Raw genomic sequence first — 24875 nt, 5'->3', positions numbered from 1 at the left:
ACTGAGGGTGAACCATTTGACCCCCCCCCCCCCCCGGAGGCTTGTTGGGGCTACACGTCCTGAGGGCAGGTGCCCCGAAGGACAGGTGTCCTCAATGGCAATTCAATCGCCGGCGGCGAATGCCCGCTCCGACGGCGCCAGAGGGAACTCTGCGGAGGGGGGGGGGCGCAGGCGGGGGGGGGGTTCAGTGGAGAGGCGCCGGGGTGACTCTGCGGGGGGGGCGTCTAGCGGGGGGCGGGGGGGTCGCCGGAGAGGAGCAGTGAGGGCGCCGCGCCGGTCGCCTTATAGCCGGGCGGCCGCCGGCAGCCAGCGCAGTGAGGCGCTGAGCGCAGACGGGGCGGACCGCCGGCGGCCGTCCTATACAGCCACTGCCCGAGGCGGGAGCACAGCCGAGCGGCACTGTCCCGAGCTCGTCACACACCCGCCACCATGCCGTCCATGGAGGAGAAGGCGCGAGAGGCCGGCCGGCTGGAGAAGTGCCCGCGGCCCACGTTCGAGACGCTGCTGGAACAGGTGGGGGCGTTCGGCCTGTACCAGCGTCTGATGTGTGTGATGCTGATCGGCGGCTCCACACTGGTCTGCAGCCTCACCTATTATGCCCAGCTGCTGATGATGCTGACGCCGCCGCTCTCCTGCCGAGGGGTGCCCGCCGACAGACAGACGGACGGCGGCTGCGCGGTGCTGCCGGACAGCAGCACACAGAGTCTGCTGGACGCAGCGGGGGGCCCCGGCGAGCCCCAGGGCAACGGGTCCACCGGCGCAGGGGCGGCGGCGGACAGCCGCTGCGGCAGCTGGAGTTACGACACCTCCGTGCTCTTTGACACGATTGCCTCGGAGGTAAGAGTCGCTCTAACAAAGCGTGCAGAATGGGCAGCAGATGTCGATTGTCCCTAGTGTTGTATCGATTGTCCCTGGTGCAGGTGCATATTGGAGGCTTGCGACAGTTTTATCGTGTGGTGCACGAACGTAACACTTAGTTTGGAATTTGTGGCCCTTGCTGAGTGCATTTGGAGTTCGAAGTTTTCACAAAGTTCTCTTGGTTTCACCGACTCTTTCCATTTCTCAATGGATTTTCGTCAATCCTGGATTTGCTTTGAAGCTGTTTCACCGTCATTATCACCAAACAATTATTGCTATCAATTATCGATTGGGCTCTTTGAAGTGTCAATGTGAGTATGAAGGAACGATCACACCAGAAAACATCCGGAAAGCTGGAAAGCTTCTATGCATTCCAGCTGATTGGCCTATATTGATGCAACTGAAGGCTTAGGTACTCATTGTGCCGGTGTACTGTATGAAACGGAGAAATTTATGGTGTTCGAACATTCAACATCAAACGAATCACTGACGGCCGTAAAGAAGAGAAATCATGTGTCACTCCTTTTATCCGAATTTCCATAATAATGCAGTGGTAGTGCACAAATAGAAACGAACTGCTTTGAGGTTGTGCCCAATCGCCACATATATCTATCCCTCCCACTCCGCCCCTCACCCACCCCCCACCCCCCGTCTGGGTCGGTGCAATTACAACCATGCTAAGGTGTATGTACACCCACCAATCGTATGAGCCGACAGCAGCAGTTCGTACATTTCGTACCCGTAAAGCAAAGTCTCGTGGTCGGCTCTAGGACTTGCAATAATTAATCACAGCACTCACCGTTGCTTTGCTTTGGCGTCACACAGTAGCGGTAACATTTGTAACATCAACAATCAAAGGACGTCTGTCTAGGCGGCTGTTATTAATGGTTGTTTATTAGCGATTTATCTGTCGGCCCCTCGTCTCCAACGACTACTGCAGAGGTGGAAGCCGTCACGATGAATTTCCATAGAGTCGTCTCTGCTTTTTGTCAGGCGTAGTGCTCCGAAGCCTCCGAAGAATGCTAACTAGTTTTGCGGGACTATATAAACATTCTCGTTCCAGTAGAAGTATTCTAGATAGCAATTTCTATTTTTTCGTCGATGAATTGGTGCTCTACTCAATGGCAGATGTGCGAAAGAATTTATTTGAAGGATCCTTTACGACCCTCGGCTGGCCTGCCTGCCTACCTTCTGAGAACACAATGCTGCAAACTGGGGTCACAGTTGGTTCCCTCTAACTGTCTTGTCACGAATACTAAGCATCCACTGTTTTTAGGTCACTTCAGATGCAACAGCGCCGGGAGTCTTCGGTAGAAATCGAGTCAAAGTAGGGCACTTCAGTATCCGAGCGGGTTGGCCAGCAAATTTTTGGCTGCTAGTATGTAGCTGGGCTGTTTGTAACCTGAAGTTTTCAGCTCATAGAGTCCAGGCATTAATCAGGTGGCTGTTTAATGATTGGTGCCGTATTGTTGCCATCAAGTGAATCACCCAGTCAGCGACGACTAATTGAAAATGGGCTGATATTTTATTAGCAAAGGGCGTGTTCAGTTAAGCGAAAGTGTGAGAAATAATCCATGTTTAAAGGGACTATCCCACCTTTAACATGGGGTTTGAGTTGAGATAGCCAAGTTTGCGGCGAGGTTCAGAAACCACTATCTATCTAGGTTGCAACCCCCGCGGCCTCTTGGTGTTGAAGAAATTCGTTCCCTTCATTTGAAAATGGGCCTTGTACAAGGCCCTATCTTCAACATGGAGCGACCGTTAGTGTGACGTCACCTCGTTTAGTCATTCTGATTTAAATGAGTTTGTTCGTTGAAAAATCGCTTAAAACTTGGTCTGAACTTTGTTGTGGTGCCTACAGAGTAAAAAGAATCAGCTTTATGACAGTAATGTGGCCTGGGGAAGGAGGTAATTTTGGGCTGTGACGTCACATATTTGAAAGTTTGTGTTTGGAATATGGGAAGCCTAAGATGTTTAATGAAAAATAAATGCCAGAACCGTGTTCCTGGTCATCCAATCTATAAAGTCGGGCACAATTTAACTGGTTTTAACAACATTTTAGAAGGTGGGATAGTACCTTTAAGCACGTATCTATCGTTTCAGTTATACGCGCTGCTATATGGGATCAAAACAAACATTCCAATGACATTACGTCGGACTTTATGGCCAATGCAACGAAAGAGCCTATTTATCTGTATCATCTTTCCACATGTAGGTAATGAAAAACAAGCCTCGATTAAGCGAATAATTGAACGCAAAAGGTTATTTTCCTTTCCCATTCTTCCTTCCATCAGCATTCAAACACATGTAGCGCAAAAGCGTTACTTAGCAAGAGTGTTGAATAGCGAAAGTGGTTGCCTGCGTGTTATACTGCGCCGCAGTGCCTGCGAGCCATGCGGTACAGCCTACCTGCCCAGTACCCAGGTTCGGGCGGCGGCTGTCTCCGCTGCCTTCGAATTTCACGCGGAGTTCAGACGGTCACGGTGGAGATATTTGCCAGAGAAATGCATCGAGCACTGATCTTTCATCAAAACAGCATGAAAAAACATTAACTTCAGCCAACACCGTTAACGTGCCGTTTAGTTTTAGGCATAAAAGTGTAAAGCAGACAATCATATGATGATGCTTTGCTAATGATTATCATAATCATTACCATTCACATTATCATCATCATTATCGAGTTTTTTAATCATCTTAACCCTATTCCTGGCGGGGGGGGGCCTCAGGAGCCCCCCCCCCTGAGGTTTTTTGGTTATTTCTCCCAAACGCGTTGAGCTAGGAAGCTCAAATTTTCTGACTTTTCCTAAAAGGCTTCTACGCAACATGTCTGAAAATTTTGAGTTGATCTGACCTCAGGTCAGGTCACCAGAGGCGGTTTGGTGACCCTACCTCAGAAAAGTTTGCAATCACGCCAGAGCTAGAGTTTTTGACCGATCAACTTCTTCTCTTCAGGCTTTAGTTAGGGTACCAGTATGTGCAATTTGTATATCTCGGAATTTTGATATCGGTGACCTAAGGTCAGGTCAGTTTCGCGACCTCCCCATTATAAGTCAATGGGGGAAAAATCAACTCCCTGTTTTTACCACTAAAACGGGTCGGAATGGCCCCATATACCATACATGACTTCATATACGATCAACCTTCACTACCTTGAGGTCTGTTTTGCTGTTGGGCAGCTGTGAGGTCATGTGACGTCATCAAAGGTCACCAAAGGTTTTTGGCCAATACCTCCGTACAGGAACAAGATACAGACGCGTGGATGGTCTCATTGTGTTCAGCTCGTCAAGACGCATCGAATGATATACATGATGACCTCGAGGTCACGTGACCTGAGGTCAACCTTTGACCTTGACCTTTCGAGGTCAACATATATATCATTCGATGCGGATTGACGAGAGGATCACGATGATGCCCTTAGTTTGTTCCTATCTTGACTAATTCGAAAGTTATTCGAGAAAAGCTCTCTCCATATCTAGCGCCGCCATTTTGACTTTTTCGACCCCTGTGACGTCATCTTTGACCTGACCTGAAAATGACCTTAGTAAAAATTGTAGACCTTGTCCATGCGTATCCGATGCCGTTTACCGCTTGTCGCTATCTTGCTTCGTTCTCGAGATCTCAGGGGGGGCCGAATCGGCCCCCCCCCCCCCCCGCCAGTTTCTTGTCCCGGCGGAGCCCGCCAGGAATAGGGTTAAAGGGAGATAATGAGCTTTCTTTTTTCTTAAATAAAAATTACTCGACATCTATACTATTTCTACTGTAGGGGAAAGTGGGGTAAGACGGTCAAGGTAGGTAAGACGGGCACCCCCTCTGCAGACCAAACCAATAGCGCTACGAGCGAGAAAAATTAGGACCAGAATAGCCTTTCCCACTACACACCGCCATTGAAGTCTGGTGAATTTGTGTTCGGTCAATAATCTTTTATTTTGATTTCTTTAAAACACTCATTTCATTGAAAACATTCATAATGTATTGTGCAAGCTTTTGTGTGCAGCACTATAGAGTTAAAAACTGGCAATCACTTGTGGCACACTCATATGCCTCCAGTGTTCATTCACCGCGGATTTGCTTTGTCTGCATCAAATTGTCCACAGAGAAAAATCGTGCTGAACTTCTGACATTGAGTTTGGGGTAAGACGGGCAACTATGAATCCGATGGGTCTGTAATGGTAAAAATATTTTTGTTGCTGTAGGAAAAAAGAAGCATTTCTGATAAGAATATGTTCGATTCCGATACTCACAGACATGTTAGCAATATTCCTTCGGCACAGTTTATTCTCGAATAATGAATGTGAAAAACGGCTCTACATGGCTTCTGAACTAGGGCCTATATACGAGTATACGCCTTCTGCACGAATCTCGTATACTGCCATTTCCGAAGCACTTGAGACCAACGAGCGACTGTATCAATGCGGCTAATCTCGGGCATTTGCTGCGAGCTGTGCTGGTCGGTGAAAGAAGCTGGCCGTCTTGCCCTACCCATGTGACCGTCTTACCCCATGGAGTGGGGTAAGATGGGTTTTTGCAAGGTTTTGCAAAAATAGCTGCAGTTTATTTGTTGAGTCAGGTCTAAGTCTCATCTTCTGGCAAATGGAAGTAAAATGTCTGTAAAAGGTTTTCACTCAGTTTCCCGTTTCTATGATGTTTCTAACCGGCCGAAAAATGGCTCCAAAGTTAAGGTGCCCGTCTTACCCCACTTTCCCCTAGTTTCTATAAAATATGAAAATTTCCTAGCACATTTTCGTATGTGAAAAAGGTTTTATTTTTGCGAAAAAGAAGCAGTACTTGCAGTACTTGTAACACTCACCGAAATGCGTTGTCCTTCTCTATAAAAAAGTCGCAGTATATGGCGCTTTTGTTTCAAACAGCGACGCCTGGGTTTTTGTTTATGTTATCGCCTTGTCGTTGCTTGGTTGTAAGGATTCTAATTTGAATTAGAGTTAATTCGGTTTAGAATTATTTAGATTCTAATTCGGGGGTACATAGTGCCTACTCTTCTTTGTTTCCAAGTATTATTTTGCGCCACAAATGAACGGCATGCGCCAGAAACGCAGCCAAATCTTGCGATTGCGACTACGAAATTCATTATTTTGGGCTCAGAGCCTGAAGCGAAAAATACAAGCATATTTATTTCAAAAAGACTTCAGGTTTGTCGAACGGTGCTATGAGAATTTTGATAACAGTACTGCATAAGTTTTTCAGTGATGCCGCAAAAGTGTTGTATCTATCTTCTTTTATTGTGCAGTCGGCGGGACCGATTCAAAATTGAGTCGTTGCTACTAAAATAGCAGCATATGGCGACAGATGATGAACAGGAAAAATAGTTGCGTAAATTTAGACATAAACCACCCCCAAACCATTAATATCTTTTGAAGGCACTATAGACGACCATTAACTAACTAGATGTGATGAAGATCAAATGTGAGGAATACGCTCATTTTACAAAATTACATGCAAGTACCAAAAAGTGATGTAAGTACTTATTCAACGGTCATTTTCAGCGCTCCCCGCTAACGCGACTTCAAGTTGAGATATTTGCGGCAAGGTACCGAATTGAGCAAAATGGTTTTAATTTACATTATAACTTGTTGTGTTTTGTCAGAAAATGGTCCTAACTCAGATTTTGTGGAAAAAGGTCATAATCTCCCTTTAACTAATTTCAATGCAGTTTATGCTAATGGGATAGGGGATACGTGTATATAATAAAATTGGCGAAGTACTCAGCTTCTCCATTTGCGGCGCTGCATGGTGTTCGTATCACATCGATAATTATTTTCTAAATCACTAATTTCTCTTACACCCGCGTGCTACGTACTGTAGGTAATGTTCATGTTGAGCATACCTATGAAGTGGGAACATTACAATGTACCGATACCCGAGGATATTGGTGATCTCTTCCCGGGATATTCTTTTTCCTATTCGCTCTCAAATGAGCAGCCGCGATCCGTCTTCTCAATGACTTGTCCGTTTCCTACACCTGCCTGTCACCCCACCCCCGACCTACCCACGCCCCTCCTGCTACCCCCCCCCCCCGTCCGCGATCCGCCCCACCCACGACCTACACACGCCCCTCCTACTACTACCCCCCCCCCCCCCGCCCCCCCCCCCCCGTTCGCGATCCGCCCCACCCACGACCTACCCACGCCCCTCCCACCATCCGCCGCATCTGTTCAGCCACTGCCTCCCACCCCACCCCTCTCTCCACCCCTCACCCCTCCCGCCGCCCAGCCCACTGCACCCTGCCCTCCGGCCGGCCTCTCGGCCCGGCCGCCGCCAGCCGTTGCTGGCACACTGTACTCCTTTGCAGAACGACTGGGTGTGCCGCGACGCGTGGCGTCCGTTCACTGTGAACGCCGTCTTCTGGGCAGGCAACATCGTGGGCTCGTGGTTCTGGGGCATTCTCAGCGATAGGTGAGAGCCCTCACCTGTGAGTATGCGCCCTGTGAGTATGCGCGAGTGTTCTGTTTGTATCTCGGGGTGCTTTTGTGATGCCTTCACCTTCTCATTGGTGATGACTTGACAGTGGCACCCCATGGTGCTCTCCTCTGTTTATTAACTGGTAATATGCTCCTGTGAACACCACGAGAAACTTAACTAGTTTTTACCACCCACCTGACATATGTTATGCTGCGTACAACATCTACATGCAAGTCTTATAAAGTTCTCCTGTTTGAATTAGTGGCAAAGTTTGAGTATGGATACATTGCAAAGCAGAGGCAAAGCCGAATAAAAATATGTTGGTACTAGCCAACAAAAAAGCCCGCAGCATCGTAAATCAGCTGTTTATTTTTTGGTTTCGATAAAACGTTTCTTGCGTCGTCAGAAGCTGGATATTACAACAACAAAAACGTTTTACAGCTTATCGTAAATAGCACTCTCTTTTAGGCCCGGGCAGCGCTTGTCGAACAGCACTGCGGATCCGAAGGTTGGGACTTTAATTGTGAAAAACCGCCCGCCCGCCGCAAAACCGCAAAACGCGCAAAACGCACGCCCAAAACGCCAACGCAAACTTCGCAAAAAAACAATCGCCCGCGCGCCGAAAACCGCAGAAAAAACGCAAAAAAAACGCCGCCAAACACCGCCCGTCCGCCGCAAAACGCAAACACCGCAAAAAACGCAAACAACGCCGCCGCAAAAAACGCCCGCATCGCCCGCCGCCAACCGCGAAACGCCGCAAAAAACGGCCGCACGCCGCGAACCGCAAAACGCCGCAAAAAAACGACCGCCCGCCGCCCGCCGCTAACCGCAAATAACGGCCGGCCGCCGGCAACCTCAAAACGCCGTAAAAAACGGCCGCCCGCCGCAAACCGCAAAACGCCGCAAAAAACGGCCGCCCGCCGCAAACCGCAAAACGCCGCAAAAAAACGGCCGCCCGCCGCAAACCGCCGCTAAAACGGCCGCCCGCCGCCAAACACAAACAGCAAAAACACCCGCATCGCCCGCCCGCCCGCCGCCAAACACAAAAACCGCAAAAAAAACGCAAACACCGCCGCAAAAAAACGCCCGCAACGCACGCACGCCCGCCGCCAACCGCAAAACGCCGCAAAAAACGGCCGCCCGCCGCCAAACGCAAACACCGCCAAAAACGCAAAAACGGCCGCCCGCCGTCAAACGCAAACCCCGAAAAAAAAAAACGCAAACGCCGCCGCAAAAAACGCCCGCCGTAGGCAAAACGCAAACACTGACGCATTAAGACAAATATGGCGCCCTGCGGCAAATGTGGTGCATTCATATCTGCCGTTTAAGCAGCCATCCTTTAATTACAGCGCATCCTAATCGTCCAATGTTCGACAAAGTTACGCACATTCTGCGCTTTGCGGCAAAAAATGGCGCTTTGAGACAAACGTGGCGCACTGCAACAAACGTGGCGCATTCGTTTATGTCGCTTAACAATTCATCCACCCACGAAATTCTAGCCCAATCGGACTTAAACTGAAAAAGTTATGTACATTTGAATATTTCACTATAAAATATCTCCGCAACGGAGGTGCCCAGATTTGCACGTGTGCCACGTGACCACCGGTGGTGCAAGCAGGACTTGTCCCCTCACTGATTGCACCATTTCAGTGTTCCTGGCTTGTGCTGTTTTCGTGCTATAAGGCCACAAATCGGCAAACACACGGTAATCTGGGAGGTACGCGACTCAAACACGTGGCCACGTGGCACGTGCCGGACCTCTGATAGCTTCACCGTTCACGCCACGTGATGACCCATCGACGTGGCCATAAGCATGTAAAAGATGACCCCGGCCGGTGTCACCGTCTCTGAACAGTGGACGGCTAAACTCGAAAAACTGGAAAATTTAGGGAAATTTCACCTTTCGAATATATAATTTCCCCAGAATTTTAAATTTTTCATTTCACAAAAAATCCGAGATAGCAGTTTTCTAGCCCCCTTCATTCTGTGCCTATACCCGTTTTCAGATTGACCCTATCATAAAAACTGACGGCCTGACGGGTATTTCCCCCATTCCTTGCATTTCACAATGCTAGTATATTTAAGCACAAAAATTGACCCCGTGCCACGGCACGTGCAATAGCACGTGCGCCACGTGACCACTGGTGCAACAAGCTGGACTCATCTGCTCACCGGCTGCGTTGATTTGGTGTCGCTAGGTGGAGTGGTTTCCACGCCATAGGACCCCCAGTTGGCCAATGTCGGATTTTCCCGGAGGTTACCCCATCAAACACGTTTGCACGTGGCACGTGCTTTTCAATCGCCCCATATCTGACCCATACCATGTGGTAGCCGACACCCCGGGGCACAACATATTGGAACATTTTCAAAATCTAACGTGGAAATTTTTTGCAAAATCCATTTGAAAATAATTTTTCGAATTCGCCATAGGCTCAACATGGGGTAACTGTTTGTGACGATTACCCGAAATTTTGTCAATTATATTTTAAATAATTACCACCGTCAGTTGGGGTGCCAGCCCGAGATCCGACCCTAAAAATATCAGCAAATATAATTGACGAAATTTTTCGCAAATCGAATTTTCAATTTTCCCCCATGTTAACCCTATGGGAAAATGCACGTGCCGATTACCCCAAAACGGGTTAATTATATTTCAAGCGACCGATGCCAGCCGGTAGCTCCCCGATACGGGACCAAACGCTGAAAATGGCAAGAAATTCTACCGTGCCGTTTCGGCGGCGATCAAAATGACCAAAATCGCGGCAGAAACGCTAAACACCCCCCTAGAGAGGTAGCTCAGGTTGGGATTTTCAATAGAAAATCACAATTCTAAAGAATAGTGATTGTTCTTAATTGAAAAGTCCCAACCTTCGGATAGGCCCGGGCAGCGCTTGTCGAACAGCACTGCGGATCCGAAGGTTGGGACTTTAATTGTGAAAAACCGCCCGCGCCGCCAAACGCAAACACCGCAAAACGCGCAAAACGCACGCCTAAAACGCCAACGCAAACTTCGCAAAAAAACAATCGCCCGCCCGCCGAAAACCGCAGAAAAAAACGCACAAAATGCCGCAAAAAAAAAACGCGCGTCCGCCGCAAAACGCAAACACCGCAAACACCGCCGCCGCAAAAAAAACGCCCGCATCGCCCGCCGCCAACCGCGAAACGCCGCAAAAAACGGCCGCACGCCGCGAAGCGCAAAACGCCGCAAAAACGGCCGCCCGCCGCAAACCGCTAAACGCCGCAAAAAACGACCACCCGCCGCCCGCCGCTAACCCCAAATAACGGCCGGCCGCCGGCAACCGCAAAACGCCGTAAAAAACGGCCGCCCGCCGCAAACCACAAAACGCGGCAAAAAACGGCCGCCCGCCGCAAACCGCAAAGCGCCGCAAAAAACGGCCGCCCGCCGCAAACCGCCGCTAAAACGGCCGCCCACCGCCAAACGCAAACAGCAAAAACGCCCGCATCGCCCGCCCGCCCACCGCCAAGCATAAAAACCGCAAAAAACGCAAACACCGCTGCAAAAAAAAAAACGCCCGCAACGCACGCACGCCCACCGCCAACCGCAAAACGCCGCAAAAAACGGCCGCCCGCCGCCAAACGCAAACACCGCCAAAAACGCAAAAACGGCCGCCCGCCGTCAAACGCAAACACCGAAAAAAACGCAAACGCCGCCGCAAAAAACGCCCGCCGTAGGCAAAACGCAAACACTGACGCATTAAGACAAATATGGCGTCCTGCGGCAAATGTGGTGCATTAATATCTGCCGTATAAGCAGCCATCCCTTAATTACAGCGCATCCTAATCGTCCAATGATCGACAAAGTTACGCACATTCTGCGCTTTGCGGCAAAAATGGCGCTTTGAGACAAACGTGGCGCACTGCAACAAACATGGCGCATTCGTTCATGTCGCTTAACAATTCATCCACCCACTAAATTCTAGTCCAATCGGACATAAACTGACAAAGTTATGTTCATTTGAATAATTCACTATAAAATATCTCCGCAACGGAGGTGCCCGGATTTGCACGTGTGCCACGTGACCACCGGTGGTGTAAGCAGGACTTGTTCCCTCACTGAATGCACCATTTCAGGCTTCTTAACTGGTGCAGTTTACGTGCTATAAGGCCACAAATCGGCAAACACACGATAATCTGGGAGGTACGTGACTCAAACACGTGGCCACGTGGCAAATGCCGGACCTCTGATAGCTTCACCGTTCACGCCACGTGATGACCCATCGACGTGGCCATCAGCATGTAAAAGATGACCCCGGCCGGTGTCACCGTCTCTGAACAGTGGACGGCTAAACTCGAAAAACGGGAAAATTTAGGGAAATTTCACCTTTCGAACATATAATTCCCCCAGAATTTTCAATTTTTCATTTTACAAAAAATCCGAGATAGCAGTTTTTTAGCCCCCTTCATCCTGTGCCTATACCCGTTTTCAGATCGACCCTATCATAAAAACTGACGGCCTGACGACTATTTCCCCCATTCCTTGCATTTCAAAATGCTAGTATATTTAAGCACCAAAATTGACCCCGTGCCACGGCACGTGCAATAGCACGTGCGCCACGTGACCACTAGTGCGACAAGCTGGACTCATCTGCTCACGGGCTGCACTGATTTGGTGTCGCTAGCTGAAGTCGTTTCCGCGCCATAGAACCCCAAATAGGCCAATGTCGGATTTTCCCGGAGGTTACCCCATCAAACACGTTTGCACGTGGCACGTGCTTTTCAATCGCCCCATATCTGTCCCATACCATGTGGTAGCCGACCACCCGGGGCACAACATATTGGAACATTTTCAAAATCTAACGTGGAAATTTTTTGCAAAATCGATTTGAAAATAATTTTTCGAATTCGCCATAGGCTCAACATGGGGTAACTGTTTGTGACGATTACCCGAAATTTTGTCAATTATATTTTAAATAATTACCACCGTCAGTTGGGGTGCCTGCCCGAGATCCGACCCTAAAAATATCAACAAATATAATTGACGAAATTTTTCGCAAATCGAATTTCCAATTTTCCCCCATGTTAACCCTATGGGAAAATGCACGTGCCGATTACCCCAAAACGGGTTAATTATATTTCAAGCGACCGATGCCAGCCGGTAGCTCCCCGATACGGGACCAAACGCTGAAAATGGCAAGAAATTCTACCGTGCCGTTTTTGAGGGATTCAAAATGACCCAAATCGCGGCAGAAACGCTAAACACCCCCCTAGAGAGGTAGCTCAGGTTGGGATTTTCAATAGAAAATCACAATTCTAAAGAATAGTGATTGTCTAATTGAAAAGTCCCAACCTTCGGATAGGCCCGGGCAGCGCTTGTCGAACAGCACTGCGGATCCGAAGGTTGGGACTTTAATTGTGAAAAACCGCCCGCCTGCCGCAAAACGCGAACACCGCAAAACGCGCAAAACGCACGCTCAAAACGCCAACGCAAATGCCGCAAAAAAACAATCGCCCGCCCGCCGAAAACCGCAGAAAAAAAAAACGCAAAAAAACGCCCGTCCGCCGCAAAAAGCAAATACCGCCGCAAAAAACACCCGCATCGCCCGCCGCCAACGGCGAAACGCCGCAAAAACCGCCGCCCGCCGCAGACCGCAACACCGCAAATAACGCCCGGCCGCCGGCGACTGCAAAACGCCGCAAAAAACGGCCGCCCGCCGCAAACTACAAAACGCCGCAAAAAACGGCCGCCCGCCGCAAACCGCAAAACGACGCAAAAACGGCCGCCCGCCGCAAACCGCCGCTAAAACGGCCGTCCGCCGCCAAACGCAAACACCGCAAAAACACCCGCATCGCCCGCCCGCCCGCCGCCAAACACAAAAAACCGCAAAAACGCAAACACCGCCGCAAAAAAACGCCCGCAACGCACGCCACCCCGCCGCCAACCGCAAAACGCCGCAAAAAACGCAAACACCGCCGCAAAAAACGCCGGCCGTAGGCAAAACGCAAACACTGACGCATTAAGACAGATATGGCGCCCTGCAGCAATTGTGGCGCATTCATATCTGCCGTTTAAGCAGCCAACCCTTAATTACAGCGCATCCTAATCGTCCAATGTTCGACAAAGTTACGCACATTCTGCGCTTTGCGGCAAAAATGGCGCTTTGAGACAAACGTGGCGCACTGCAACAAACGTGGCGCATTCGTTCATGTCGCTTAACAATTCATCCACCCACCAAATTCTAGTCCAATCGGACATAAACTGACAAAGTTATGTTCATTTGAATATTTCACTATAAAATATCTCCGCAACGGAGGTGCCCGGATTTGCACTGTGCCACGTGACCACCGGTGGTGTAAGCAGGACTTGTCCCCTCACTGATTGCACCATTTCAGGCTTCTTGACTGGTGCACTTTACGTGCTATAAGGCCACAAATCGGCAAACACACGATAATCTGGGAGGTACGCGACTCAAACACGTGGCCACGTGGCACGTGCCGGACCTCTGATAGCTTCACCGTTCACGCCACGTGATGACCCATCGACGTGGCCATTAGCATGTAAAAGATGACCCCGGCCGGTGTCACCGTCACTGAACAGTGGACGGCTTAACTTGAAAAACGGGAAAATTTAGGGAAATTTCACCTTTCGAATATATAATGTCCCCAGAATTTGAAAATTTTTCATTTTACCAAAATCCGAGATAGCAGTTTTTTAGACCCCTTCATTCTGTGCCTATACCCGTTTTCAGATCGACCCTATCATAAAAACTGACGGCCTCACGGGTATTTCCCCCATTCCTTGCATTTCACAATGTTGGTGTATTTAAGAACAAAAATTGACCCCGTGCCACGGCACGTGCAATAGCACGTGCGCCACGTGACCGCTGGTGCGACAAGCTGGACTCATCTGCTCACCGGCTGCGTTGATTTGGTGTCGCTAGGTGGAGTGGTTTCCAAGCCATAGGACCCCCAGTTGGCCAATGTCGGATTTTCCCGGAGGTTACCCCATCAAACACGTTTGCACGTGGCACGTGCTTTTCAATCGCCCCATATCTGACCCATACCATGTGGTAGCCGACACCCCGGGGCACAACATATTGGAACATTTTCAAAATCTAACGTGGAAATTTTTGGCAAAATCGATTTGAAAATAATTTTTCGAAATTGCCATAGGCTCAACATGGGGTAACTGTCCGTCACGATTACCCGAAATTGTACCCTATGATTTTTAAATAATTACCCCCAGAAGGTGAGGTGTCAGCCCGAGAGCCGACCCTAAAAATGTGGGCAAATATTACTGAACAGATTTTCCGTAAATCGCATTTTTAATTTTTCCCCATGTCAACCCTATGGGAAAATGCACGTGCCGATTACCCCAAAACGTGTCAATTATATTTCTTGTAACTTGCCCAGCAGGTAGCTCCCCCACACGGGACCAAACGGTGAAAATGGCAAGAAAATCTAACGAGCCGTTTCGGCGGCGATCAAAATGACCAAAATCGCGGCCGAAACGCTAAACACCCCCCTAGAGAGGTAGCTCAGGTTGGGATTTTCAATAGAAAATCACAATTCTAAAGAATAGTGATTGTCTCATTGAAAAGTCCCAACCTTCGGATATAGCCCGGGCAGCGCTTGTCGAACAGCACTGCGGATCCGAAGGTTGGGACTTTAATTGTGAAAAACCGCCCGCCCGCCGCCAAACGTAAACACCGCAAAACGCGCAAAACGCACGCCTAAAACGCCAACGCAAACTTGGCAAAAAAAAAAAACAATCGCCCGCCCGCCGAAAACCGCAGAAAAAAAACGCACAAAATGCCGCAAAAAACGCGCGTCCGCAAAACGCAAACACCGCAAAAAACGCAAACACCGCTGCCGCAAAAAAAACGCCCGCATCGCCCGCTGCCAACCGCGAAACGCCGCAAAAAACGGCCGCACGCTGCGAACCGCAAAACGCCGCAAAAACGGCCGCCCGCCGCAAACCGCTAAACGCCGCAAAAAGCGACCGCCCGCCGCCCGCCGCTAACCGCAAATAACGGCCGGCCGCCGGCAACCGCAAAACGCCGTAAAAAACGGCCGCCCGCCGCAAACCACAAAACGCGGCAAAAAACGGCCGCCCGCCGCAAACCGCAAAACGCCGCAAAAAACGGCCGCCCGCCGCAAACCGCCGCTAAAACGGCCGCCCGCCGCCAAACGCAAACAGCAAAAACACCCGCATCGCCCGCCCGCCCGCCGCCAAGCACAAAAAACGCAAAAACGCAAACATCGCCGCAAAAAAACGCCCGCAACGCACGCACGCCCGCCGCCAACCGCAAAACGCCGCAAAAAACGGCCGCCCGCCGCCAAACGCAAACACCGCCAAAAACGCAAAAACGGCCCACGCCGTCAAACGCAAACACCGAAAAAAACGCAAACACCGCCGCAAAAAACGCCCGCCGTAGGCAAAACGCAAACGCTGACGCATTAAGACAAATATGGCGCCCTGCGGCAAATGTGTTGCATTCATATCTGCCGTTTAAGCAGCCATCCCTTAATTACAGCGCATCCTAATCCTCCAATGTTCGACAAAGTTACGCACATTCTGCGCTTTGCGGCAAAAATGGCGCTTTGAGACAAACGTGGCGCACTGCAACAAACATGGCGCATTCGTTCATGTCGCTTAACAATTCATCCACCCACCAAATTCTAGCCCAATCGGACTTAAACTGAAAAAGCTATGTACATTTGGATATTTCACTATAAAATATCTCCGCAACGGAGGTGCCCAAGTTTGTACGTGTGCCACGTGACCACCGGTGGTGCAAGCAGGACTTGTCCCCTCACTCATTGCACCATTTCAGTGTTCCTGGCTTGTGCTGTTTTCGTGCTATAAGGCCACAAATCGGCAAACACACGATAATCTGGGAGGTACGCGACTCAAACACGTGGCCACGTGGCACGTGCCGGACCTTTGATAGCTTCACCGTTCACGCCACGTGATGACCCATCGACGTGGCCATCAGCATGTAAAAGAGGACCCCGGCCGGTGTCACCGTCTCTGAACAGTGGACGGCTAAACTCGAAAAACGGGAAAATTTAGGGAAATTTCACCTTTCGAATATATAATTTCCCCAGAATTTTGAATTTTTTATTTTACAAAAAATCTGAGATAGCAGTTTTTTAGCCCCCTTCATTCTGTGCCTATACCCGTTTTCAGATCGACCCTATCATAAAAACTGACGGCCTGACGGCTATTTCCCCCATTCCTTGCATTTCACAATGCTAGTATATTTAAGCACCAAAATTGACCCCATGCCACGGCACGTGCAATAGCACGTGCGCCACGTGACCACTAGTGCGACAAGCTGGACTCATCTGCTCACCGGCTGCGTTGATTTGGTGTCGCTAGGTGGAGTGGTTTCCACGCCATAGGAACCCCAGTTGGCCAATGTCGGATTTTCCCGGAGGTTACCCCATCAAACACGTTTGCACGTGGCACGTGCTTTTCAATCGCCCCATATCTGACCCATACCATGTGGTAGCCGACACCCCGGGGCACATTATATTGGAACATTTTCAAAATCTAACGTGGAAATTTTTTGCAAAATCGATTTGAAAATAATTTTTCGAAATCGCCATAGGCTCAGCATGGGGTAACTGTCCGTCACGATTACCCGAAACTGTACCCTATGATTTTTAAATAATTACCCCCAGAAGGTGAGGTGCCAGCTGAAGAACTGACCCTAAAAAAGTGGGCAAATATTACTGAACAGATTTTGCGCAAATCGCATTTTTAATTTTTCCCCATGTTAACCCTATGGGAAAATGCACGTGCCGATTACCCCAAAACGTGTCAATTATATTTTTTGTAACTTTGCCAGCAGGTAGCTCCCCCACACGGGACCAAACGGTGAAAATGGCAAGAAAATCTAACTATCCGTTTTTGCGGGAGTCAAAATGACCCAAATCGCGGCCGAAACGCTAAACACCCCCCTAGAGAGGTAGCTCAGGTTGGGATTTTCAATAGAAAATCACAATTCTAAAGAATAGTGATTGTCTAATTGAAAAGTCCCAACCTTCGGATAGGCCCGGGCAGCGCTTATCGAACAGCACTGCGGATCCGAAGGTTGGGACTTTAATTGTGAAAAACCGCCCGCCCGCCGCAAAACGCAAACACCGCAAAACGCGCAAAACGCACGCCGAAAGCGCCAACGCAAACTTCGCAAAAAAACAATCGCACGCCCGCCGAAAACCGCAGAAAAAACGCACAAAATGCCGCAAAAAAAACGCGCGTCCGCCGCAAAACACAAACACCGCAAAAACGCAAACACCGCCGCCGCAAAAAAACGCCCGCATCGCCCGCCACCGACCGCGAAACGCCGCAAAAAACGGCCGCACGCCGCGAACCGCAAAACGCCGCAAAAACGGCCGCCCGCCGCAAACCACTAAACGCCGCAAAAAACGACCGCCCGCCGCTAACCGCAAATAACGGCCGGCCGCCGGCAACCGCAAAACGCCGTGAAAAACGGCCGCCCACCGCAAACCACAAAACGCCGCAAAAAACGGCCGCCCGCCGCAAACCGCAAAACGCCGCAAAAAACGGTCGCCCGCCGCAAACCGCCGCTAAAACGGCCGCCCGCCGCCAAACGCAAACAGCAAAAACACCCGCATCGCCCGCCCGCCCGCCGCCAAACACAAAAACCACAAAAAACGCAAACACTGCCGCAAAAAACGCCCGCAACGCACGCACGCCCGCCGCCAACCGCAAAACGCCGCAAAAAACGACCTCCCGCCGCCAAACGCAACCACCGCCAAAAACGCAAAAACGGCCGCCCGCCGTCAAACGCAAACACCGAAAAAAACGCAAACACCGCCGCAAAAAAACGCCCGCCGTAGGCAAAACGCAAACACTGACGCATTAAGACAAATATGGCGCCATGCGGCAAATGTGGTGCATTCATATCTGCCGTTTAAGCAGCCATCCCTTAATTACAGCGCATCATAATCGTCCAATGTTCGACAAGGTTACGCACATTCTGCGCTTTGCGGCAAAAATGGCGCTTTGAGACAAACGTGGCGCACTGCAACAAACATGGCGCATTCGTTCATGTCGCTTAACAATTCATCCACCCACCAAATTCTAGCCCAATCGGACTTCAACTTACAAAGTTATGTACATTTGAACATTTCACTATAAAATATCTCCGCAACGGAGGTGCCCAGATTTGCACGTGTGCCACGTGACCACTGGTGGTGCAAGCAGGACTTGTCCCCTCACTGATTGCACCATTTCAGTGTTCCTGGCTTGTGCTGTTTTCGTGCTATAAGGCCACAAGTCGGCAAACACACGATAATCTGGGAGGTACGCGACTCAAACACGTGGCCACGTGGCACGTGCCGGACCTTTGATAGCTTCACCGTTCACACCACGTGATGACCCATCGACGTGGCCATCAGCATATAAAAGATGACCCCGGCCGGTGTCACCGTCCCTGAACAGTGGACGGCTGAAGTCGAAAAATGGGAAAATTTAGGGAAATTTCACCTTTCGAATATATAATTTCCCCAGAATTTCGAATTTTTCATTTTACAAAAAATCCGAGATAGCAGTTTTTTAGCCCCCTTCATTCTGTGCCTATACCCGTTTTCAGATCGACCCTATCATAAAAACAGACGGCCTGACGGCTATTTCCCCCATTCCTTGCATTTCACAATGCTAATATATTTAAGCACCAAAATTGATCCCGTGCCACGGCACGTGCAATAGCACGTGCGCCACGTTACCACTAGTGCGACAAGCTGGACTCATCTGCTCACCGGCTGCGTTGATTTGGTGTCGGTAGGTGGAGTGGTTTCCACGCCATAGGACCCCAAGTTGGCCAATGTCGGATTTTCCCGGAGGTTACCCCATCAAACACGTTTGCACGTGGCACGTGCTTTTCAATCGCCCCATATCTGACCCATACCATGTGGTAGCCGACACCCCGGTGCACAACATATTGAAACTTTTTCAAAATCTAACGTGGAAATTTTTTGCAAAATCGATTTGAAAATAATTTTTCGAAATCGCCATAGGCTCAACATGGGGTAACTGTCCGTCACGATTACCCGAAACTGTACCCTATGATTTTTAAATAATTACCCCCAGAAGGTGAGGTGCCAGCCCAAGAACTGACCCTAAAAAAGTGGACAAATATTACTGAACAGATTTTGCGCAAATCGCATTTTTAATTTTTCCCCATGTTAACCCTATGGGAAAATGCACGTGCCGATTACCCCAAAACGGGTTAATTATATTTCAAGCGACCGGTACCAGCCGGTAGCTCCCCCACACGGGACCAAACGCTGAAAATGGCAAGAAAATCTACCGAGCCGTTTCGGCGGCGATCAAAATGACCCAAATCGCGGCAGAAACGCTAAACACCCCCCTAGAGAGGTAGCTCAGGTTGGGATTTTCAATAGAAAATCACAATTCTAAAGAATAGTGATTTGTCTTTATTGAAAAGTCCCAACCTTCGGATACCCGGGCAGCGCTTGTCGAACAGCACTGCGGATCCGAAGGTTGGGACTTTAATTGTGAAAAACCGCCCGCCCGCCGCCAAACGCAAAACCGCAAAACGACGCCTAAAACGCAAACGCAAACTTCGCAAAAAAAAACAATCGCCCGCCCGCCAAAAACCGCAGAAAAAAACGCCGCAAAAAACGCCCGTCCGCCGCAAAACGCAAACACCGCCTCCGCAAAAAACGCATCGCCCGCCGCCAACCGCGCAACGCCGCAAAAAACGGACGCCCGCCGCAAAACGCAAATTCGCAAATAACGGCCGGCCGCCGGCAACCGCAAAACGCCGCAAAAAACGGCCGCCCACCGCCAACCGCAAAACACCGCAAAAAACGGCCGCCCGCCGCCAAACGCAAACACCGCCAAAAACGCAAAAACGGCCGCCCGCCGTCAAACGCAAACCCCGAAAAAAACGCAAACGCCGCCGCAAAAAAAACGCCCGCCGTAGGCAAAACGCAAACACTGACGCATTAAGACAAATATGGCGCCCTGCGGCAAATGTGGTGCATTCATATCTGCCGTTTAAGCAGCCATCCCTTAATTACAGCGCATCCTAATCGTCCAATGTTCGACAAAGTTAAGCACATTCTGCGCTTTGCGGCAAAAATGGCGCTTTGAGACAAACGTGGCGCACTGCAACAAACATGGCGCATTCGTTCATGTCGCTTAACAATTCATTCACCCACCAAATTCTAGCCCAATCGGACTTAAACTTACAAAGTTATGCACATTTGAATATTTCACTATAAAATATCTCCGCAACGGAGGTGCCCAGAATTGCACGTTTGCCACGTGACCACCGGTGGTGTAAGCAGAACTTGTCCCCTCGCCGGTTGCACCATTTCAGGCTTCCTGACTGGTGCTGTTTTCGTGCTATAACGCCACAAATCGGCAAACACACGATAATCTGGGAGGTACGCGACTCAAACACGTGGCCACGTGACACGTGCCGGACCTCTGATAGCTTCACCGCTCAGGCCACGTGATGACCCATCGACGTGGCCATCAGCATGTAAAAGATGACCCCGGCCGGTGTCACCGTCTCTGAACAGTGGACGGCTAAACTCGAAAAACGGGAAAATTTAGGGAAATTTCACCTTTCGAATATATAATTTCCCCAGAATTTTAAATTTTTCATTTTACAAAAAATCCGAGATAGCAGTTTTTTAGCCCCCTTCATTCTGTGCCTATACCCGTTTTCAGATCGACCCGATCATAAAAACTGACGGCCTGACGGCTATTTCCCCCATTCCTTGCATTTCACAATGCTAGTATATTTAAGCACCAAAATTGACTACGTGCCACGGCACGTGCAATAGCACGTGCGCCACGTGACCACTAGTGCGACAAGCTGGACTCATCTGCTCACCGGCTACACTGATTTGGTGTCGCTAGATGAAGTCGTTTCCGCGCCATAGAACCCCGAGTAGGCCAATGTCGGATTTTCCCGGAGGTTACCCCATCAAACACGTTTGCACGTGGCACGTGCTTTTCAATCGCCCCATATCTGACCCATACCACGTGGTAGCCAACACCCCGGTGCACAACATATTGGAACTTTTTCAAAATCTAACGTGGAAATTTTTGGCAAAATCGATTTGAAAATAATTTTTCAAAATTGCCATAGGCTCAACATGGGGTAACTATCCGTCCCGATTACCCGAAACTGTACCCTATGATTTTTAAATAACTAACATCAAAAGGTGAGGTGCCCGGCCGAGATCCGATCCTAAAAATATCAGCAAATATAATTGACGAAATTTTTCGCAAATCGAATTTCCAATTTTCCCCCATGTTAACCCTATGGGAAAATGCACGTGCCGATTACCCCAAAACGGGTTAATTATATTTCAAGCGACCGATGCCAGCCGGTAGCTCCCCCACACGGGACCAAACGCTGAAAATAGCAAAAAATTCTACCGTGCCGTTTTCTTCCCTATCAAGATGACCAAAATCGCGGCAGAAACGCTAAACACCCCCCTAGAGAGGTAGCTCAGGTTGGGATTTTCAATAGAAAATCACAATTCTAAAGAATAGTGATTGTTCTTAATTGAAAAGTCCCAACCTTCGGATACTCACTTTCCTAGTAACAGTCGTAACAGATATTCAGGAAGACCGTACCAGGGCATACGGCGGCCCCGATCACCAACCTTTCGCTGTCCCGTCCCTGTCCCGCCGCTGTCACGGCGGCGAGCGAGGGACCCACGGCGACTGCGCACCTTACCGACAAAGCAGCACTGTCACAACGAAGAAGCCCTCAAAGGGCCCTAAGATCTGAGGGCCCTTTGAGGCCTTCTGAGAGCCATTTAATGCCAGGCGAGAGCCCTTTGAGGTCCTCTGAGGGCCATTTGACGTCAGCTGAGGGTGCTTTGGCCCTAGCTGATGGCCCTTTAAGCCTTCTGACCGCCATTTGACGCCAGCTGAGGGCCATTTGATGTCCGCTGAGGGTCCTCTGACACCTGCTGGGGGCCCTCTGACACCAACTAAGAGTCCTTTGAGGCCTTCGTAGGGCCGTTTGACGTCAGCTGAGGGTGCTTTGGCCCTAGCTGATGGCCCTTTAAAGGTAGTGTGCCAGCTTTCTTGGACCGTATGGAGTTAATGGCCCAGATAAGGAGAACCGGATTTTTAGAACTTATCCATACCTTCAAAACTCATGGAAACGTCTTAAATTCTTCAAATTTTGAGTACCCCAGTGCGAAATTCGCCCCGACGGGTTGTCGGTCGTACCCCAACCACATTTCACACCACTATGAACAATAAATGCACACACTGAAATCGCTATTACCGATATGCTCATCCAATCAAGTTTCGATAAACCCGTTCATCATCATCTCCTGCGGTTTCGAACAAGCCTGTTAGGTGGCTTCTGATGCTCGTCGAGGTCGGAATTTCCAAATACGCGTGGTGCGTCGGGCCGCGCGCTCTGACTTCGGCCAAGAAAAATGCGTCAGCTGATCATTGTCATTTCTGCCACTTGCGTGTGGTGAAATGGGGTCATAACTTATAAGACGGCTTTTTCATATCAATTATTTTACATAAAATCATATTTCAAACCATAAATAATGTTCGACAGCCAAATAAAAGAAACAATACCAATACGGGCTTACAGTTTAAGGCTCGACATTGTGTTGTCTACGATTAGACAGCTGATAACTCATTCCCGTACGTCGTATGGTCGTAACACTATAATGACCTTTGCTTATTGTCACAAGTGCGCCGCATTCGCGATTGTTGCCCGACGCCTGTTTGCAGGTGAGCCCACTACAGTTGTTATACATATCTAAAAACCGAAAAACTTTTAGGCGAAAAAGGCACTATTCCAGGCCCATTTTTGATTTTTTTACGATATTAGGTAAAAACAGAAGCTTCTTATCCTAGGAAAAATAAAATGGGAAATCTTTCAAAGGTGGCACACTACCTTTAAGGCCTTCTGACCGCCATTTGACGCCAGCTGAGGGCCATTTGATGTCAGCTGAGGGTCCTCTGACACCTGCTGGGGGCCCTCTGACACCAACTAAGAGTCCTTTGAGGCCTTCGTAGGGCCGTTTGACGTCAGTTGAGAGCCCTTTGCGGCCTGCTGAGGGCTCTTTGATACGACAATCACGCAGCATCACGCAGCATCATGCAAGCATCGATCGGCCCAGTAGTTCCTGAGTTATAGAATGGCTGCCATAGGCGACAACGGTCATGTGACCTCCCAAGGTCACCGAGGTCACCTGAGAGGCTGAGATCACCATTTTCGAAACGGCTGATGAAATCGCATACGCTGAGTCGACTGGTGGCGTTTTCGTCTCGATCGGCCCAGTAGTTCCTGAGTTATAGAATGGCTGCAATAGGCGCGTCAATAGCCGTTTTCACGACGGCCATCTGATACACATTTGGTGCAGATTAGGTGCAGATTTGGTCAAATTAGGTTCAGTGTATCTCTTAGTAGCTATCAGCTAGGGTTGCAATAATTACTTATACCTAGGCCTGCTTTGTCATATCAGAGAGTATCATCGATTAAAATTATAAATTCATAAAATGAAGATATTTGCTGCACCAGAGATTACGTGCAGATTTGGTCAAATAAGGTGCACTCGCCGGATAGCCCGTCGTGAAAACGGCTAATGCCAAGTTGACCTTTTGAGGTTACCCAGGTGCAGGTCACTTGAGGTCATCATCATCGAAACGGCTGACAAAATCGTATCCCCTAATTCGAATGGTGTTTCGTTCATCCCGATCGGTCCAGTGGTTCCTGAGTTATAGAATGCTGCAAGGGTGGCGGTCGAATAGTGTTGCCCCTATTTGGCAAAGTTGTGGACTGGTGCGTTTTGCGGCATAAATGGCGCACTGTTACAATTGTGGCGCATTGCGGCAAGGGCAGTCCTTTGTATGTGTTGTGCATCCGTCCCCAAAATTGAATCCAAATCGGATCATGTTTGACAAAGTTACAAACATTTTGCGATTTCGGGCGATTATGGCGCATAATGACAAATGTGGCGCGGTGCATCAAACGCGGCTCAGTTGTCATTGACGCTTAACAATGCAGCCACCCACCAAATTTGAACCCAATCGGACCATATTTGAGAAAGTTATGGACATTTGAATATTTCACGATAAAATATCTCCGCAAAGGAGGAGCCCAGCTGAACACGTGTGCCACGTGACCACCGGTGGTACAAGCAGGACTTGTCCCCTCACCGATTGTGCCCTTTCAGGCTTCCTGACTGGTGCTGTTTTCGTGCTATAAGGCCACAAGTCGGCAAACACACGATAATCTGGGAGGTACGTGACTCAAACACGTGGCCACGTGGCACGTGCCGGACCTCTGACAGCTTCACCGTTCACGCCACGTGATGACCCATCGACGTGGCCATTAGCATGTAAAAGATGACCCCGGCCGGTGTCATCGTCACTGAACAGTGGACGGCTAAACTTGAAAAACGGGAAAATTTAGGGAAATTTCACCTTTCTAATATATAATTTCCCTAGAATTTTAAATTTTTCGTTTTACAAAAAATCCGAGATAGCAGTTTTTTAGCGCCGTTCATTCTGTGTCTACACCCGTTTTCAGATCGACTCTATCATAAAAACTGACGGCCTGACGGCTATTTCCCCCATTCCT

The 24875-nt window shown here is 49.4% G+C and overlaps 1 protein-coding gene across 1 annotated transcript in view; it reads left to right on the top strand.

Moving 5' to 3' along the window:
- Positions 1–286: 286 nt before the first annotated feature.
- The window catches only part of LOC122391463 (solute carrier family 22 member 13-like), a 52675-nt gene continuing 28086 nt past the window's right edge, over positions 287–24875 (top strand). Inside the window, exons 1-2 of the mRNA XM_043385382.1 lie at positions 287–837; positions 7166–7269. Of these exons, the coding sequence (XP_043241317.1) occupies positions 430–837; positions 7166–7269 (512 nt within the window). The 5' untranslated portion in view covers positions 287–429. The remainder of the gene's footprint in view (positions 838–7165; positions 7270–24875) is intronic.

The sequence above is a fragment of the Amphibalanus amphitrite genome, unplaced genomic scaffold (assembly GCF_019059575.1).
Source record: "Amphibalanus amphitrite isolate SeventyFive unplaced genomic scaffold, NRLGWU_Aamphi_draft 000438F_arrow, whole genome shotgun sequence".
In the NCBI taxonomy this organism is placed as follows: domain Eukaryota; kingdom Metazoa; phylum Arthropoda; class Thecostraca; order Balanomorpha; family Balanidae; genus Amphibalanus; species Amphibalanus amphitrite.
The sequence above is the reverse complement of the archived record's forward strand: the minus strand, read 5'-3'. Positions and strand labels throughout refer to the sequence as shown.